The following is an 18,482-nucleotide window of genomic DNA, read 5'->3' on the forward strand; positions in this document are numbered from 1 at the left end:
ATCTGTTGGTAAAAATGTGAAGTGTTCTAAAGAAACATAGGTAATCAATAGTATACTGTAGTGTTCAATATCGCTCAAATCCTGAAGATTGTTTCATATCTAATTTGGAAAAACCGTGGTTAGGGAGACCTCTAGTGTTCTGTTGTGGAAGTGTAACTTTTCCTTTTTTTTTTTTTTTAATAGTTGAAGCCATTTTATTTTATTTTATTTAAATTTTTATTTTTACTTTATTTTACTTTACAATACTGCATTGATTTTGCCATACATTGACATGAATCTGCCACGGGTGTACATGAGTTCCCAATCCTGATCATGTTGCTGATTCTAAGTATTTCCTGTCTCCAAGATTGACTCCTATTAAAATACTCTATCTCATATCACAAGTTGATAGAAACTTCATTTCTAAGGGAAGTACCAAGTTAGTCTCCCTAAGAAATGAGAAATTGATGAACACATTGGGATGATGGTTAAATTGACGAATACATTGGAATGATGGTTCTGGCCATTATGATTTATATTATTTATATTTATATAAATTATTATTTACATCACACACAATTATTTATATGTTATTTATAGACATCCCCCTAATGTTGTGAAAGAGATAGTGGAGGTGAAAAATAATAACTGAAGAAGACATGTTGCTCATGAATGTTGCAACAATTAGACTACAGAACCAGGTGTACGACAGTGGGCCCTACTGGAAAGACTTTGGAGACAGACTGCTTCCTGGTTGTATGGCCAAGAGAAAGCTACTCACATTCTCTGAGACTCTATTTCTTCATCTATAAAATGAAAATAATTACATCTACCTTGTAGAGATGTTCTGAAGAGCAGAGAAAATTGCAAAGAGTAGTAGGTAGCTATTTTGATTATTCCATGCTATATTGCCCACAAAGACAAACACTGTAGAATTTTGATTAACTTCATTTAATTTTAACATCACAATTCTCCTTTATTTAAGTCTTGAAGATGTTTGAAATTAAGGTTCTGTTTGCTTTAGACAGATTGTTATTTTCAGGGTACCAGAGTAGCAATTTCCCAGGATTATTTTTATCTTCTATGAAGATATCATATATGGCTCTAAAGTCTGAGTAGTTTGCAAGGAACATTTTAGTTTTACGATGTAGGATTATATGACATCAATGTTCATGATATTCACCATGATTTACTGCAGAGCCCTTTAAATATAAACATATCAGAGGCTCAGTAGCAATTAGTGCAGAGAATATACTTGTAGTCTTTGGTCTAATGATCACCTGAGTGATTTTCATGAGTTTTTTTTTTTTTTTTTTTTTGCATGTCTGTGCAAATCCTTTATTAAAGCAACAGCCAAAATACAGGATGGCTCACATTATTATTATTATTTTTTTGCTTTTTTCACTGCTATATCAACTTAAATACTAATCGTTTGCTTATACCTTTAAATTATTTTTTAAAAATATACATTTATAATTTACAAATCAACAGAGTGACATTTCCATCCAGATACATTTTTCCATCTTATTTCCTGCTTTTAACAAAGGATATCTAGAACCAGAGGGACAGCACATCAAATGTAAATGCCAGCACTTTCTGTGAGCAGCAGTGCTGGAGTGTCTAAGAGATACACTGAAGGTTTACATTCCTCATTAACTAAAAATAATTTATACCAGAATATTCTCAAACCTATTTGCTTTCTGTTTTCACATTCTCTATGAGCTTCAATTTCAATGGTGGTATTCTGAGCATTAGACCCCTTACATATGACATCTCTAAAAAAAATTTTCAATTAAAGATCATTATCACCATCATATAATATTTTCTCATCTAACAGACAGTCTTTCAGGAAGCATAACAAGCGATTCTGTTTTATTCCATTGGCCGTCCCCCCACACTAATTTCAAACCTTGTTAATCACTGTAGAAACCCCACAAGTCATTAAGAAGATGAACTTTGTTATCTACTAGAGGATTTTTAAACAAACAAGTGAATGTAAAAGTGATTAATACCTTGAGGATGGTGGTGGTTTAGTTGCTAAGTTTGTGTCCAACTCTTTATAATCCCATGGACTGTAGCCTGCCAGGCTCCTCTGTCCATGGGATTTCCCAGACAAGAATACTGGAGTGGGTTTCCGTTTCCTTTTCCACATCATGAGTTTTAAATGTGGATTCCTTCTGTACAAGTTAATACCTGGATTGTGAACAGTCATTTGAGAATATGGAGCTCTGGATGATTCAGCGTTCCTCACTTTTTGCATGCAAGAGTTATCAGTTTGCGTTCAAGGTATCATCATTATGCACCATAAACAGAAACTGTGTGGGGTTGACTTGGGGAATTTAATGTATTAGAGTTATTTATCAAATGTTTTAATTACACATGTCACAATGACATCTAGGAACTGAAATCGTTTTAAAGCTGGGACAAATAAGCCATATTTTTCCATCATGAGCTTCTTTTAGAGCAAGGCAAGATTATTGTCCATCTTCCCAGGAACAGTTTATATAAAGCCCTGTAGTAAAGTGGATGGTGGGACCTCCCTGGTGGTCCAGTGCTTAAGAATCCACCTTGCAATCCATGGGTTCAATTCGTGATCAGGGACCTAAGGTCCCATATGTGGGGTCACAGCCAAGTCTGCTCACAGAAACTACTAAGCCTACCCACTGCAAGGAAAAATCTCGCTTAACACAAGAAAGATCCTGTGTACTGCAACTCAGACCCAATGCAGCCTAAATAAATATACAAATATCTTTAAAAAAGAAACAGATGCTATGTGCTCACTACCATAGCTTATTTTTTAAAAATAACATGAATGATAAAGATAACAGTTTAGAGAAAATTATATTAATAATAGACCCATAGTATGAGATCAGCAGAAGAATCTTGCTGACCTTTTGTTTTCCAGAACCTAATTTTTCCGCATCCTAGTTTTGTGCAATGTGGGGAAGGGAATGACAACCCACTCCAGTATTCTTGCCTGGAGAATCCCATGTACAGAGGAGCCTGATGGGCTGCAGTCTATGGGGCTGCAGTTTTGTGCAAACCTGCAGAATCCAGAAGACAGCCTCACATCTCAGGAAGAGCTTTCCTTTCTGATGTGCTTTTCTAGGGGTTGCAGTTGTGAGATCCCACCACTGGCATGCAGGCTACAGGATTCCTAATTTGTCTTCTGACCCAAAAGACAGACAAACACACCTTTCCCAGACCTACTCTCCTATGGAGACCTGAGTTTAGAGTGTTTTAAACCTCTGATGGTCCCCAGGACCTATTAACACAATGTGTTAGTCAATATAAACAAATTTGCCAGGGTAGAGCAATTCTTATGACGAGTTCTCTCCCCTGCCTCCAAATCTCCATGGTTTAGCCCATTAGATTATTGCTTGCTCTCAGCAGAGTTCAAAGTGATATCCTAGAAAATTAGGGGAAATCTCTGCTCCATGAAATGACTCAGAGACCTAGGTTCTTTCCATGTTTTAATTCTTCCATCTTCAACCCATGAGCACCAAAGCTACAGTAGAAGAGGAGGAAAGAGCATGGAGGATCATGTAGGAGGTTTTATGATGGTTTTGGGAGTCATGAATAATATTTCTGTCCATATTCTTTAGAATTCAGTCACATGATCCCAATATACATGTACTAAAGATTGGGATATGCAGTCTTCCTGTGTGCTCAGAAGGAAAACAAAAAGATTGACAAAAATATAGCATTGTCTATACCATAGCGAACTCTGAGAGATGGTGATGGACAGGGAGGCCTGGCGTGCTGTGATTCATGGGATCGCAAAGAGTCGGACATGATTGAGCGACTGAACTGAACTGAACTGATACCATAGAACATTTTTTTAAATTGCTTAAGTCTTCCATTGATTCCTTTTAGTGACATAGAAAGTACTGTCATTGGGTAAATTATTAAACAACAATGAAAAGGAAATAGTTAATGAATTAAATGCTCAATGAGTCAAAAAGGCTAGCTAAAAAGCATAAGCTTTAAAAGTTACAAACTGTATCAAAATGGCCTAAAATAGATTTTGTGGTGAGTATAACAGTTTTTTTTAATTGTAAAATTTTATAAAATGTGATACCTGAAAAGCAATTGTTGTCACTAGAGAAAGGTTATGTTGTGAAGTGATTCTAGTGTGAAAGAGGTCTAAGAGGAGATTAAAAACCTAAATGTTGATCCAGACTTTTGTCTTATTTCTTTATAAAGGATTTCAAACAGAAATGATGCTGCTAAAACACATAAGGCCAATACCCTGGATAACCGACTAACCAATAGGTACCAGTATCTACTAACTTGGGGAAAGGTTCAAGTACAATATTTTTCTAAGCATTACTTACTTACATACAGTTCTTCAGTCCTACTTACTATCTTTCTGTAAACCCTTATCCTCTATTTTTTAAACAGAAATAATTCTGGCATAAAAACTTGGCTCCTGCTCATGGTTAAAGAAAAATAAATTCTTATTCCTGGCTTCAAAATGAAGAGAATTCATTGCTTCAGGCCATCATTCTACCACATTTCTGTTTCTGTTTAAATTATCCTGGTGGCAACAGGAAGTATTATGAAATACATGTAAATGTAAAGTTTACATTCCTATTGTACAAAAATTATTGAACCATCAAAGAAAAACACTGGGCTTAAAAGATGAAATTTCTAAAGAAAAACACCTTTTTTTGGAATTTAATACACAAAAGGTGAAAAATCATGAGATCAACTTTTCAAATGTATTCAACTACTGATACTTTCTTTTTCTTTCTCACAACTAATGTTAACTTTTAATTGTAATAACTCTAAATTCATGGACAACTGCAAATTGATGCAAGAATTTATTCTTTGCTGCTGCTCAAACTGTGCCTTCTCATTTTCTTACCAGAAATGTGTCCACGTTTCAACCACCAGAAGTGACAAAGACGTATGTACTTCTCTAACTGATCTTACATTTTAAGAATAAAGTGTATTTCTTCCTATATGTCCAAGAAAAAATCAAAGTATATTGTCTTCAGGCCAAAGTCTCATTGTAACACAGCCATGCCCCGCCCCCCACCCCCAGCTTTGACAGGTTGAATAGTATTGATAGAAATACTGAAGTGGTCAGCAAAACTTAAAGTACTTTCTATGTGGACTTTAACACAAGAAGTTTGCCAACCTCTGCTCTAATCAAACACCGAAGCTTAAGTCATTCTTTATTTCTTTTCTTTTTAAAAGTCTAGATTTTTTACTTTTTTGCCCATAGAACTTTAAAATTTTTTCCTAGTCCTATGGCAACTCTTTCTTCTTGTACATTTCACTTGCCTTCCAAAATACCCATCACATCTACAGCTCAGCTGAGTCTTGAAATCATGGTTTTGCTAACAATCTGTATAGACAAAATGCATTTTCCCTGGAATGTACTAATGGTGGTTATAAACAAGCAAAGTAGATATATTTTTGAAAACTTGGTTGATTTTTAAATTTGTATTTTCAAAAAAAGTAATTTTCACCCTGGACTGCCCTCCAATAGTTGAAACAGTCCTGAGTCACTTCAGTTTTTTGAGGGTCTGCACGTATTAACAAATGTTAAATAGAGATTTGGCTCCCCTAGTGGCTCAGACAGTAAAGAACCTGCCTGCAATGCAGGAGACCTGGGTTCGATCCCTGGGTCAGGAAGATCCCCTGGAGAAGGGAATGACAACCCACTCCAGTAGTCTTGCTTGGAGAATTCCATGGGCAGAGAAGCTTAGCGGGCTACAGTCCACGGGGTCACACATAGTCTGACACTACTGAGCAACTAACACACACAGAGATTTAAAACAGTGTGACTTTTAAATGTTTTCTTAAACAAGCTAATGTATTTAATTAAAAAATTGTAATATAATTCTGTGAGTCACAGCATAGACAGGATTTTAAAATATTTGTTGGAATCCTTTGATGTGGAATCAAAGCACATCGAAATTGATTGGTCTGGGTTTCAGACACAGAATGTCATATAATGAATGACTTCTCCATTCAATTCCTTCTATTCTAATTATCTGAATGAAAGCCAGGTGATTTGTATAATGGGTAAACTGAGGAAGAACTTTTTCTGTTGTTCTTTCATCCTCAAGTGAAACATTTTGTGGTGGGATTAGGAGTAGATTGTAAGTCCTTTCAAAGGTGAGATAAAATGAAGTTTCAGCAATGTGCTGATTGCTTCTTCTTGTGACAAAACAGGCAACCTGGAGGTTTGTCCGGTGCAAACGCCACCAACACCCCAGCTTCCACCTCCACTACTACTCCTGTGAAGAAAAAGAGGTAGGATGGGCTTGTTGGGAGCCCCTCTTCCTGCTGTTCTCTCACAGATTGATCTTTATTAACGTCTGCACCGAATCATCCACCAAGGCCCCCAGGCCACATCTGGAGTTTGCTCTCCGCCCTTCCTCCTCTTTCCCTCCTCCCCTTCCCAGGGATCCACTGCCTACTGTCTTCACACTTCAGTCCTTTCCTCCCCAATCTCCTTTTCAAAAATGCTATCTTTTCCTCCAATTTTACTGAGAAATAATTGACTGTAAACTGTGTAAGCTTGAGGTGTATAGTGGGATTTACACATATGGCGAGGTGATCACCCAATATGTTCAGTTAACATCCATCATATCTTCCCAGGTGGCACTAGTGGTAAAGAGCCCTCCTGCCAATGCAGGAGACATGAGAGACGGGTTCGATCCCTGGGTGGGGAAGATCCCCTGAAGAAGGGCATGGCAACCCACTCCAGTATCTTGTCTGGAGAATCCCATGGGCAGAGGAGCCTGGCAGGCTGCAGTCCACCAGGTCACCAAGAGTTGGACACAATTGAAGCAACTTAGCATGCACGACGTTCATCATCTCACAGAACATCCATTATGTCAATAGAAACATTTCTCGTTTTGATGCGAACTCTTAAGATCTACTCTCTTAACTACTTTTCTATGTATCATGAAATGATATGAAAGTGAAGTCGCTCACTCATGTCTGACTCTTTGCAACCCCATGGACTGTAACCTGGCAGGCTCCTCTGTCCATGGGATTTTCCAGGCAAGAATACTGGAGTGGGTTGCCATTTCCTTCTCCAGGGAATCTTCCTGACCCAGGGATTGAACCCAGGTCTCCCACATTGCAGGCAGACTCTTTACCATCTGACTCTTTACCATCATAGGGACTCCTATGTATAATACAATCATGGTAACTGTAGTCATCATGTTATATATTACAACTCTAGAACCTATAACTTCTTTGTCTTTTGTTGGATGATATTTCGAATGGTTATAAAATAAGTTGGTCTAAAGGACAAAAAAATGTAAGTTTTTACCTTTTAGCCACTGTCCTCCAATCTCCCTCAATCCCCCTGCCTCTGATAACCACAAATCTGATCTTATTTTCATATGTGCTATCTTAGGATCTTGAATAGCTGGGTAATATTTTGATGCTAGAGCTCAGATAGTAAAGCTACTTCAGGTAACGCATGTTAAGAGTCCTACTACAAGGAACTATCCTACACAATGTCTGCAGTGTATCCAAGTGTCACTAGACTCCAGAAACCAGTCTGCATCTCGGAGGTCGCCTCTGCTCTGTAGATTAGGCTTCCTCCACATTCAGGGTCAAGGGTTCGGTCTCTTTGTGTGCTTATTACCTCTTCCTTCAACTTCCCCTGCACGGCCTTCCACTTTCGCCTGTGCTAACTTCCATTTATCTAGTAGGCATGGAGGAAGAGGTAGATCTTCGGTGGTAGGAGCTTCTTTATGTGACAGAATGGGATGGTGGAAGTGATTTTTGCATGTTGAAGAGAACATAGTGCCGGTGAATTGTGGCATGAATGGAAAACAAGCATTGGTGAACCTCAGTGCTTTTGAAATTTTCTTATTTTCTTTGCTTGCTCCACTGACCATGCTTGGGCTTCCCAGGTGGTGCTAGAAGAAAAGAACCTGCCTGCCCATGCATGAGACATAAAAGACATGGGCTCCTCTCTGGGTCAGGAAGATCCCCTGGAGAAGGGCATGGCAACCCACTCCAGTATTCTTGCCTGGGACAATCCCCATGGACAGAGGAGTCTGGCGGACTACAGTCCATGTGGTTGCAAAGAGTCAGAAATGACTGAAGCGACTTCGCACGCACACAGAGGACGATGCCTGGTGTAGGGCAGGTGTTCAGTGCTTGCTGATGAGCTGGCTGACTGCCACACTGCTCCTGTAGTCCTCCTGGAGGGAAATGACTGATTCTATTTTCTCCTACAGACGAAATTTTGCCTGCGTCTACAGAGTCTCAGGAAATAAGATTACCCTTCTCTTAGATCCAAATTTCACATTTCCCCTGATCCTTTCTTGTCTGTTAGAAGAAACTGAAAGGGAAATTTAAGGTCCGTTAGTTCAATCTCCTGCCCAGGGCAAGAATCTTTCCTCTGATAGGCTAGGCATCATTCAGGAGCATCGCAGCCAGAAGCATGACTCTCACTTTTGTGACGTGCCTTGACTAAGTTCTCGGGGCTTGCACTGAGCTGAAATTGGCTCTGCTTTACTCCCATCCCATCTTAGCGCAGTCCTGCAATCTCAGAGAATAGACCAGCTTTGAGAATTGAAAGGACTCTCCTGTCCTTATCCTTGATCTTCCTTTTCCAGGCTATCTTACTCTCCTCTGAATATCATTTTTGATCTATAACTTAGTCTTTTTGACAGTGTCCTCAGCTATCTCTACCAACTAAAATGATGTCGTAATAATGGGAAGGCATCTTTCTAATTGGATATAAGTGTGTATATATATATGTACATGTATGTATAAATGTGTGTGCTTAGTTGCTCATATGCATCTACATAAAATTGAGCTTGGCATTGCTGTGGCATTCATGTATACTTTCAATATTCTTACTTTCAGCATTTCCTGTCATACAGATTTTTTAAAACCATGTTTTGAGTAGAACATAAGAGTGTTGTTATTTTTATTATGAAATGTTTCAGAAACGCAGAAAAACAGAGAGGTGTGTTGATAATGAGCACCCATGAACCTACCATATAGATTTAACATTATTATTTTCCAGATTTCCTGCAGATTTCTTTTTAAAGAAGTGTCTACATTGTTTAGGGTCAAAGGAAATGGGCAAAGGGATTTATCTGGGAGAGCAGATTGCCTGCAATATAGGCCGTTACTTCCTATGGCAAGAACTAAATTGTTTTCATTTTATCTCTAAGACCTTGTAGGAAAGTCATCTCATTGCCTTTTTACCTGTCAATTTATTTTCAGCTTTTCCTGGAAGACATGCGGGTGGGGTCAGGTCTTTCGAGCACAATGTTTATAACTGATGTCATTTCTTAACAGACAGTCCTGGTTTCCACCACCCCCTCCAGGTTACAACACCACCCCAAACACAGGAGCAAGCAGAAGGTAAGAGGAAGATGTCAGAGGTAATTGCTATGTAATATGATGGAAGAATGTGTTAGATATTGACAACATATAATTGTGGATGCTTTGGAATAAAACAGAGGCAATTTTGTGAACTCTGAGCTCTGAATAAGATAGTGCCCAGTGAAAGTGAGGTCAGGGTACAAGTGTGCCTGGTAGGAAATCTGACATGCTTTGAGGAGTAAATGACTGTATTTTTAGTTTGCTAAGGGTTGCTGTAGCAAAGTACCATAAAGGTGGGTGGTGTGAGAGAAATGTATTGTCTCACAGTTCCGGAGGCTGGAAGCCCAAGATCAAGGTGTTGACGGGGTTCCTTCTGAGGGTTGTGAGAGGGGATCTATTCCACCCTTCTTCCTGGCTTCCAGTGTTTTTCTGCCAATCTCTGGTGTTCCTTAGCTTGCTTAAGGGCTTCCCTGGCGGCTCAGATGGTAAAGAATCTACCCTCAATGCAGGAGACCCAGGTTCGATCCCTTGGTCAGGAAGGTCCCCTTTAGAAGGGAATGGCTACCCACTCCAGTATTCTTGCCTGGAGAATTCCATGGACAGAGGAGCCTGGTGGGCTACAGTCCATGGGGTTGCACCATTTCAATCTCCACCTTCATCTTTACATGGTGTTTACCCTGTGTGCCTGTCTGTGTCCAAATTTCCCCCTCTTATAAGGACACCAGTCCTATCGAATGGGGCTCATCCAACTCTGGTATGCTCTCACCCTAACTCAGCTACTTTTGTCCATGACTCATGCCTTACCTACTTGTGTCTACTAATGTCCCTATTTCCAAACAAAGTTGGAGAGGACGTCATTCAATCCATAAGGGGAGCAGGGGAGAGAACAGGGGCCATCACTAGGTGGAGCCCCAGTGTGGGCTCTGGTGCACAGTCATTTTTGCTCTGATGAACCCAGATGTCAGGATGGGAACGTGTATGGCAAGTTCTTGGTAAACTTAAAGTGACAGATGAGTAGTATTTGCTCTTACTTTTTTGTTGCTGTTGAGAGCAATAATTATCACTAACTTAGAGCCCATGTGGAGAACACCTGCTTCTACAATTTCCATACTGGGAATGTCAACAACTATTTAACTGAATAAATATTTAATAATAACTGATTACTGTATGCCAGATACTGTTCTAGGATCTTTGGAGATATCAGTGGACAAAACACGGAGCCTACACTCAAGCCTTCAGTGAAGGAGACACAGTGTAGGCCTCTCATAATCTATGTTGTCATTAGCACTTGAAGAAAAATAGGTCTCCAAGTTGGTTTTGGTTTTAGGTATCCAAAATTATTTCCATGTAATCAACCCCTAGAATATCTTCACCCAATATTTCCATGTTTAAATGGGATTCATTTTCCCAATCTAACACTTGGAAAAAGGGTATGAAGCAGTGCCCTTGTTTCATATGAGACTGTTTTATTTCCAAAAGTTTTCATCTGTTGCACAGGCTTTTAATGAGTCTTTTATTTCCAAACAATAGATATATTTGGAAATAAATGTCTTATAATTTAAGTTGAATCTATAAGGACATAAATAACTTTAGTTGGCTAGTAGACAAAAAGAACTGAGATTGTCTTCCATACCCTTGGCTTCATCTATATATATGTGTGTGTACATATGTATTATATGTGTATAACATATGTATAAAATTATTGGACATGTTGAATAATCACAGCTTGGAATTATACCAACCTTCTCTTAAAATATTTTCTTTTTAAACCTGTTCATCTTTTTAAACCTGTGGGTGGTTTCCAATTATATGAACTGCTAAATATGGATTAAATATGTCTCTAATTTATAACCTCCTTTCTCCTCGGGCTATGTTTAGCTCTTTCTCCATGAGTGGTGCCTTTCATGGAACTACCCAAGTTATTATTGTAAGATACCACTGTATATTCAATCCAATTTTGTCTTGATAGACAGTAACTGATACTTAGAAAGATTTATTACTAATTTCCCAAATAACTAATTTTTATCTTTTATCTGTTATTCCATTGTTCATGTAAATTACCATCATAATAAGCAGCTGTTATATAACTGTAAAGATACGGAAGGGCTATTCATGCACTCCCATCATATGAGCTCAGTGCATATTCAGCCATGGATCTCTGAACAGAACTGATACTGCCTGGCTATATGCCCTTACAATTTATGCATAGCTGGATGTGATTTACATGGAAGATAAAATAAGTTACAATGCTGCTATTTCTGATTTCTGGATCAGATGCCTAGTACCAGATTTAAGGCAAGGAGAAGATTATTGCATAAGGTTGATGAATTTAAATATCCACTTCTTTCTTAAAGTCACAGATTATTAATAGAATGGCTAGACCAAAAGGCTTCTCTTTGAGGATCAGAGCTAATGTTATCCCAAGCTTTCAGGGAAAGGAGAGAATAATAGTAATATAGCAATGCCTTTGATTCCTAAAGTGCTTTTTGTTGGAACAGCTTGAAGTACTGCTTGTTTCTCACCTTTAATACCAGTGCATGCTCAGGGCTGAGAAGTAGCCTTTTTAGCAGAAGCCAAAAACTAGAAGCAATTATCAAATGATGAAAGGAATCAAAGGTTTCAAAAAGAGGTCTTTGTCCCCAGAAGAACAAAAAGAAGATGGAAATAGGTCAAGAACAGATAAAAATGGAAAACTGATTTTTAATACTAGCTAATAGCCCATGCTAACTTTATTTCCCTTTGACCTTTACTTATTCACTGGTCTCCATCTCCCTTTCTCCTCTTCTGCAAAAGAATTTCCCATTAATACCAACACTCACTCTCATTTCTGTTCTTCATTTTGTGAACCTTCATTTTTCCATCACCTAATCTTTCCCAGAGATTTCATTTTCTCCCACACACTCATTCCCAGTTATTACAAGGAGAGATCATTTTCCTGAATATTTTTCCCCTCTAACCTCTCTGTGATCTTTAACCCCATGGACTATCCCATTCCTCAGTTTTCCCTTTCTTGACTTATGTAGTGTGGAAGAACCAAACTTCGTTGTGTTTGGATTGATAACTTCTATTGGTGTTGTGTTTGGATTAAAATCTGTTACAGGCATGATGTAAGCTGCACCCAAAGGGTCTTAAGCTTTTTTTTTTAATCAATAGAAGAACCCATAATATCACACTTTTCTCTATATTTATATGTATATCTGTACCTATAACTCTACAAGTCTGTGTTTATGTCTGCAGCCATTGATATTTCTATAGCTACATCTAGAAATATATCTACATCTCATTCTGTCTATATAATTAACATAAGGTTGGTGAATTCAGTTCAGTTCAGTCGCTAAGTTGTGTCCAACTCTTTGCAACCCCATGGACTGCAGCACGCCAGGCTTCCCTGTCCATCACCAACTCCTGGAGCCTACTCAAACTCATGTCTATCACATTGGTGAATTCAACTAGATTTTAAATGAGCAAGTTAAATTTTCTAATATAACTATATAGTAGAGCTAAAGAAAAAAGGCAATTTCTTAAAACAAGTATCATTTTATGTATGACACACATTAGTCTTATAATGAGAAGGTTAAGATCTAGTGATCAAACATTTTGGAATTAAGAGTCAAATATCTCTGAAAGTCTCTTGCCCTCCTTCTGATAAAACAAGTAGAGAAAGAAGCTGTAATTCATGGTAGTAAGACACAGCAGGTAAAGTTCTGAACTTAAATAAAACTCTTTCTAGCTTATTTCTAAGGTAACTCCTTGGTCCTTGGATATAAACGTTCTCTGATCTCTTTCTTCTCTTGTTGAGAAGGGAAAACTCTAGCGCAGGGTTTTGAGTGACCAACTTGTATGGGCTCTGTGTGCTGTGCTTAGTCATTCAGTCATGTCCAACTCTTTGCGACACCATGGACTGTAGCCCATCTCTGTCAGAGGACAGGCTCCTCTGTCCATGGGGATTCCCCAGGCAAGAATACTGGCTGGAGCAGGTTGCCGAGCTGTCCTCAAGGGGATCTTCCCAACCCAGGGATTGTACCCAGGTTTCTCGCATTCAGACGGATTCTTTACCATTTGGTCCACAAGAGAAGCCATGAATACTGGAGTGGGTAGCCTAGGCCTTCTCCAGGGGATCTTCCCAACCCAGAAATCAAACTGGGGTCTCCTGCACTACGGGTGGACTCTTTACCAGCTGAGCTACCAGGGAAGCCTGTCAACCTGTGTCAACAAGATTATTTCCTCTGAAATCCTCTTTTCAACTGCCATCAGAACCTATAGCTTCTTTTCATTTTAATCAGGACTGAATCAAATTTTAGCTCTACAACTTTTGTTCCTCGTTACAATGATCTGTCTCTTCTTCCTCTGTGATCACGGGTTTACCCCCTTTCCCGTGTTCAAATCCCTTTCATTATTTCAGAATAATGTTTTGGTGTAATGTAATTTGAGCTCTATGTATTCAAGATTCTGAAATACATATAAAAGAAATACATGTGTCATCAATATGGAAAATTATTAGAAGGTCAGAGCCAGTGAAAGTTTTTCCTTTTCCATTTGTTTCATTTTAAGATTTATCAGAAAGCCTGAAGCAAAGCAATTTGTCAGCAATCACTAGTGTCTATCTTAATTTCTCAAGTTCTTAAACTTTTTCTTTTTTCTGAGTCTTTAAAAGAGTGGTAACGTATGCCAGGACTTGAGCCAACGGTGTGGATAATAGGTGCCATTTGTGAGAAGTGCTCAGTCAAATCGCAATGAAATACAGATGCAGCATTTCTAGGAAGTTAATATTAAAGTCGCTTCTGATTTCAGAACCCACCTTTAACTCTTGGTGTTCTGTTTACAGTAAATTTAAGTGCATATGCCTTTGTATTTAGGTGATGCAGAGATACAGTGCTTTGATGGCATATGAAGCTCATTTAAGAAACTCATGGAAGCCAGATTTAGGTAGCAGTTGCTTAAACAATATGAATGTTTACAGTGTTACCCATTATAGTGATTCTGGAGAAACAATGAAGCAAACCACCAGCACCACCAAAAAAAAAAAAAAAAACCAATGTGTTTGTTTCTGCAATCATTTCCAAAGTCAGAAAATAAATTGTATAATATCTGGTCAAATTAAAGTAGTGGAAACACAAGCAGGAAATCACCATATTGTGAAATGCTTGTTACGTGCTTTCATAATTTCTCGTCCATATTTGTTTCAATCTCTTCTTTTTCAGTGGTTTTTCCCTTCCACTTAGCTGATTGGTAGATATGGAGGAGGAAAAAAAATTCTGATTGAGAAGTGGGTTGCTATGGCAACCTTGCACTACAGACAGTTATATTTTTCCATCTGTAGCTATAAATGGTAAAATGTAGCTTTTCTAATTATGCTGCCACATTTTTAACTCTATTGGTACCAAACCTTCTATGAAGTTTGCTGTCACCCTAAATTAAATCATTATATTTAATTTTTATCACAACAAACATCTTGTATTAACTAGAAGCCATTTTGCAAAAACTAAGAGTTTAAAACGCTCAGTAAAATGTCAAAGTATAGTGATTTTAAAATTGTATCTGAATGCCTAGAATACCAATTATATTTATTCAAAATAATTAAAACATAAACCTGAGTCAGGATATGTTATTTTTTTTAAGTATTTTAATAGAATGAGGAGAAAGTTAATTCAGAATGTGCTGCTATGAATTCCGCAATACTTGAAAATTTCTATCCCTCTGTGTCTATTAGAAGCTAAAGTTTATTTGAGTTCTTATATTAAATTATGCTATTTAAACTTTATTAACCACAACTGAATATTCATACATTTAGAAAGTACAGTATATGAATATTCAGGGTACTTAGCACATAGCAAGTAGTATTCACGACTACTGTGGAATTGAAGATTCCTTGCAATATTCTGCCTTCTCATGATCACGTTGTGGTTTGCCAGCCACAGATCTGAGCCAGTCTCATCCTTTTATAAATGAAGAAGCAGATTCTTCATAGAGGGTCAGTGTTCTTTCCATGATCAGACTAGAAGTCAGTGGCAAAACTAGTCTAAAACCTAGGTCTCTGAAATTTTTGTTCAAGGCATGCTCTTTGTTGTGGTGTGGTTCATTGAAATGGCCCCTGGCCACTGAAAGTAAGACACTGTTAGAGCAATCATGCTTTTGAACAAATAATCGAAAGGTTATTCTCTGGAATCTCTAGAATGCCTTGCATTCTGCAAGTTCTTTGAGACCATGGACCACATCACACCTTTCCTAGTCTTGAATGCCCAACTTTGCTTGTTATATGTCCTAACCTAATAACTAGGGCAGTTGTGGAATAAGTGCTTTTGAACTGACACCTTTGGGCAAGCAAATAATGCAGGATCTCTTATTGGTAGTAGGTTTTCATTGGAAATACCTGGAAGAATAATGGTGTAATACAGTACAATAGAGCACAGCAGTCCCCAACATTTTTGTACCAGGTTTTGTGGAAGATAATGGACTAAGGAGGAGGGATGGTTTCAGGATGATTCAAGTGCATCACGTCTATTATGTCTCTGCTGATCTGACAGGAGGTGAAGCTCAGGCAGTAATGTGAGTGGTGGGGAGCAACTGTAAATACACATGAAGCTTCATTCACTAGCCCACCACTCATCTCCTGCTCTGCAGCCCAGTTCCTAACAGGCCACAGACCAAGGGGCTGCCTGACACAGAGGAGAAAGCATGGAATTAGACACGAGTAAGACTGGGTTAGAACCTTGGCTGAGTCACTTACTACCAGTGTGACCCAGGGCAAATTGCTTACCTTTTTTGAGACTCAGTGAAAAAAATAAATTCTATATTATCTATATATATACACACACACACACATACACATACACACATTCCACAGGATAGATATATGGACTAAATAAAATAAAGTATGTGAGAAGTATGTCAACTTGGACAAGTTGACATGTTACTGAAACTCAAAAAAATGTAAGTTCCATTTCCTTTGCTATTGTTGGAATAAGAATTCTACTGGCAGACTACAACAGCCAAGCATACTGCTAAGCTGCTAAGTCACTTCACAAAGTAAAACAAAACTCACCATCAGTTTTTAAGAGTCAATTATTCTTTCAACCCTGACCTGTGTTGAGTCATAGAAACGTTCTTCACAAAGTCATTCTGGAACACGAGTCACAGAGCCAAGCATGTTTTCCAAAAAGCCATAATACAAAGAAGTGACCTTTCTGGGAGCTTATGGAAATGAGGGAACATAAACAGATTGACAGTGTTATTTCTATTAGCTCTGGCCTTCGGGCTACAATCTGCAGGTTTTCAAATGTTGCCCAGGAAAGCTGCCTTTTGATCCCTGAAAGTTATTTTTTACAATTATAGCAGCTAGTGTGGCGTCATCAACCCTGCGGAAGGTCTTACAGGCTGGAGGGAAAGACAGAGGGGAGAACCAGGGTCAACCGATCCAAGCTTAAACAGCGCATCTCAAAGTGGTGTTCAGACAAGATCATTCCTCAGGAAGGTCTCTTGCTTTTGTCTCTTCGAAACATTCCAGGCCCCAGCTTCCTGCCTGGCTCTTGCATTCTAAAGCCCCCGCTTGGCATGGCCTCAAGCTCCTGGCTCAGCTTGAATGACGCCTCTCATTTTCCCCAGGGCCAGGGTTCTGTCATCTGTGACTGTCACTGCGGAGTTGCCAAAAGCTCCTCTGAGATGGACTGAAGTCAGCGTGGCCTTGCCCTGGCCCAGCCCAGCAGGGGTGTAAATGCATTACTCTCACTTTTCTGCTTTTCTTGGCCTTCACAGATGCACACCTGACTTTATTTCCCCAAACCATCTCCTTCCTGTACACCCAGATCTTCTTCTCTACTCATCTCTGCCTCTCAGACACACCCAGGCAATCTTTTCCGGCCTATTTGAGGGCTTAGTGGCTTCCCAGGTGGGGCTAGTGGTAAAGAGCTCACCTGTCAATGCAGGAGACATGAGAGACAAGGGTTTGATCTCTGGGTTGGGAAGATCCCCTGGAGGGGGAAATGGCAACCCACTCCAGTATTCTAGCCTGGAGAATCCCATGGACAGAGGAGCCTGGTGGGCCACAGTCCATGGGGTCACAAAAGTGTCAGACACGACTGAAGTAACTTAGCACCACTTTACATGGAAGTAACTTAGCTTTTTATCACTGTGATTCTGGCATAAGCAAAGTTGGACCATCTCTTGTCTCCCTTTTTGTAAACCTCCTTTCCATCTTGTTACTACTCTCCTGCCTGTTTTCAGATATCCAGTGCTCTGTGTAGACTCATTAATATCTGGGGCCAACCAACTTCTTATCCTTTCCTCTGTCCCTGGAAGAGATGCATATAACCAGCTCATCAACACAGATGCATGAAAGACACATTATCATTTGAGTGACATTACATTGTTGCAATACAGGGATATGTTTTAAGAAGAGAAGATGATGACAATCAGTACAAGTAAAAGAACATCTAATTGTGAGATCTAACATTAGGTCAGAATGGGGAGAGTGTTTTCCTGTAAATTACTTTTTGCAGGCATATCATATTACACAATAACTCATCTGAGCAGCCAGCGCTCACTAGGTACTTGGTGAAAGTCGCTCAGTTGTGTCTGATTCTTTGCGACCCTGTTGACTATACAGTCCATGGAGTTCTTCAGGTCAGAATATTGGAGTGGGTAGCCTTTCCCTTCTCCAGGGGATCTTCCCAACCCAGGGATTGAATCCAGGTCTCCCACATTGCAGGCAGGTTCTTTACCAGCTGAGCCACAAGGAAAGCCCAAGAATAGTGGAGTGGGTAGCCTATCCCTTCTCCAGCGGATCTTCCTGACCCAGGGATTGAACCCAGGTCTCCCGCATTGCAGGCAGGTTCTTTACCAGCTGAGCTACCAGGTACTTGGTAGTGGAGTCAACAACGGACAATGGACTTTTATGGGACAGGTAACCTTGAACAGATTTTCAAAGCTTTAGACTCCTGTTCAGTACTCATTTTCCTTCTTACCAAATAAAAATTCAGCCAATCACTCCCTTTTCCAACACATCTTTATCGGGCACCAACATTGTATACTATCCTAGTACTTGGTGTGTAACTATCCTTTTAGGGACTTCCGGTCCAGCCAAGGTGGAGACAAAAAATTATGTGCAATTCAGACCAGCACGGTATGTGTTGTGAAGAAGGTGTGCTACTGGGAGACATAGAAGAGTGTTCACCAGAGCACTG

The 18,482-nt window shown here is 39.2% G+C and overlaps 1 protein-coding gene across 1 annotated transcript in view; it reads left to right on the forward strand.

Annotated features, from left to right (window-relative positions):
* SCEL (sciellin) overlaps positions 1–18,482 on the forward strand; it is a 124,742-nt gene that overhangs the window by 30,870 nt on the left and 75,390 nt on the right. The window contains exons 6-9 of the mRNA XM_040266907.1: positions 4,186–4,254; positions 4,853–4,891; positions 6,169–6,249; positions 9,277–9,342. Of these exons, the coding sequence (XP_040122841.1) occupies positions 4,186–4,254; positions 4,853–4,891; positions 6,169–6,249; positions 9,277–9,342 (255 nt within the window). The remainder of the gene's footprint in view (positions 1–4,185; positions 4,255–4,852; positions 4,892–6,168; positions 6,250–9,276; positions 9,343–18,482) is intronic.

The sequence above is a fragment of the Oryx dammah genome, unplaced genomic scaffold (assembly GCF_014754425.2).
Source record: "Oryx dammah isolate SB20612 unplaced genomic scaffold, SCBI_Odam_1.1 HiC_scaffold_24, whole genome shotgun sequence".
Taxonomy (NCBI): domain Eukaryota; kingdom Metazoa; phylum Chordata; class Mammalia; order Artiodactyla; family Bovidae; genus Oryx; species Oryx dammah.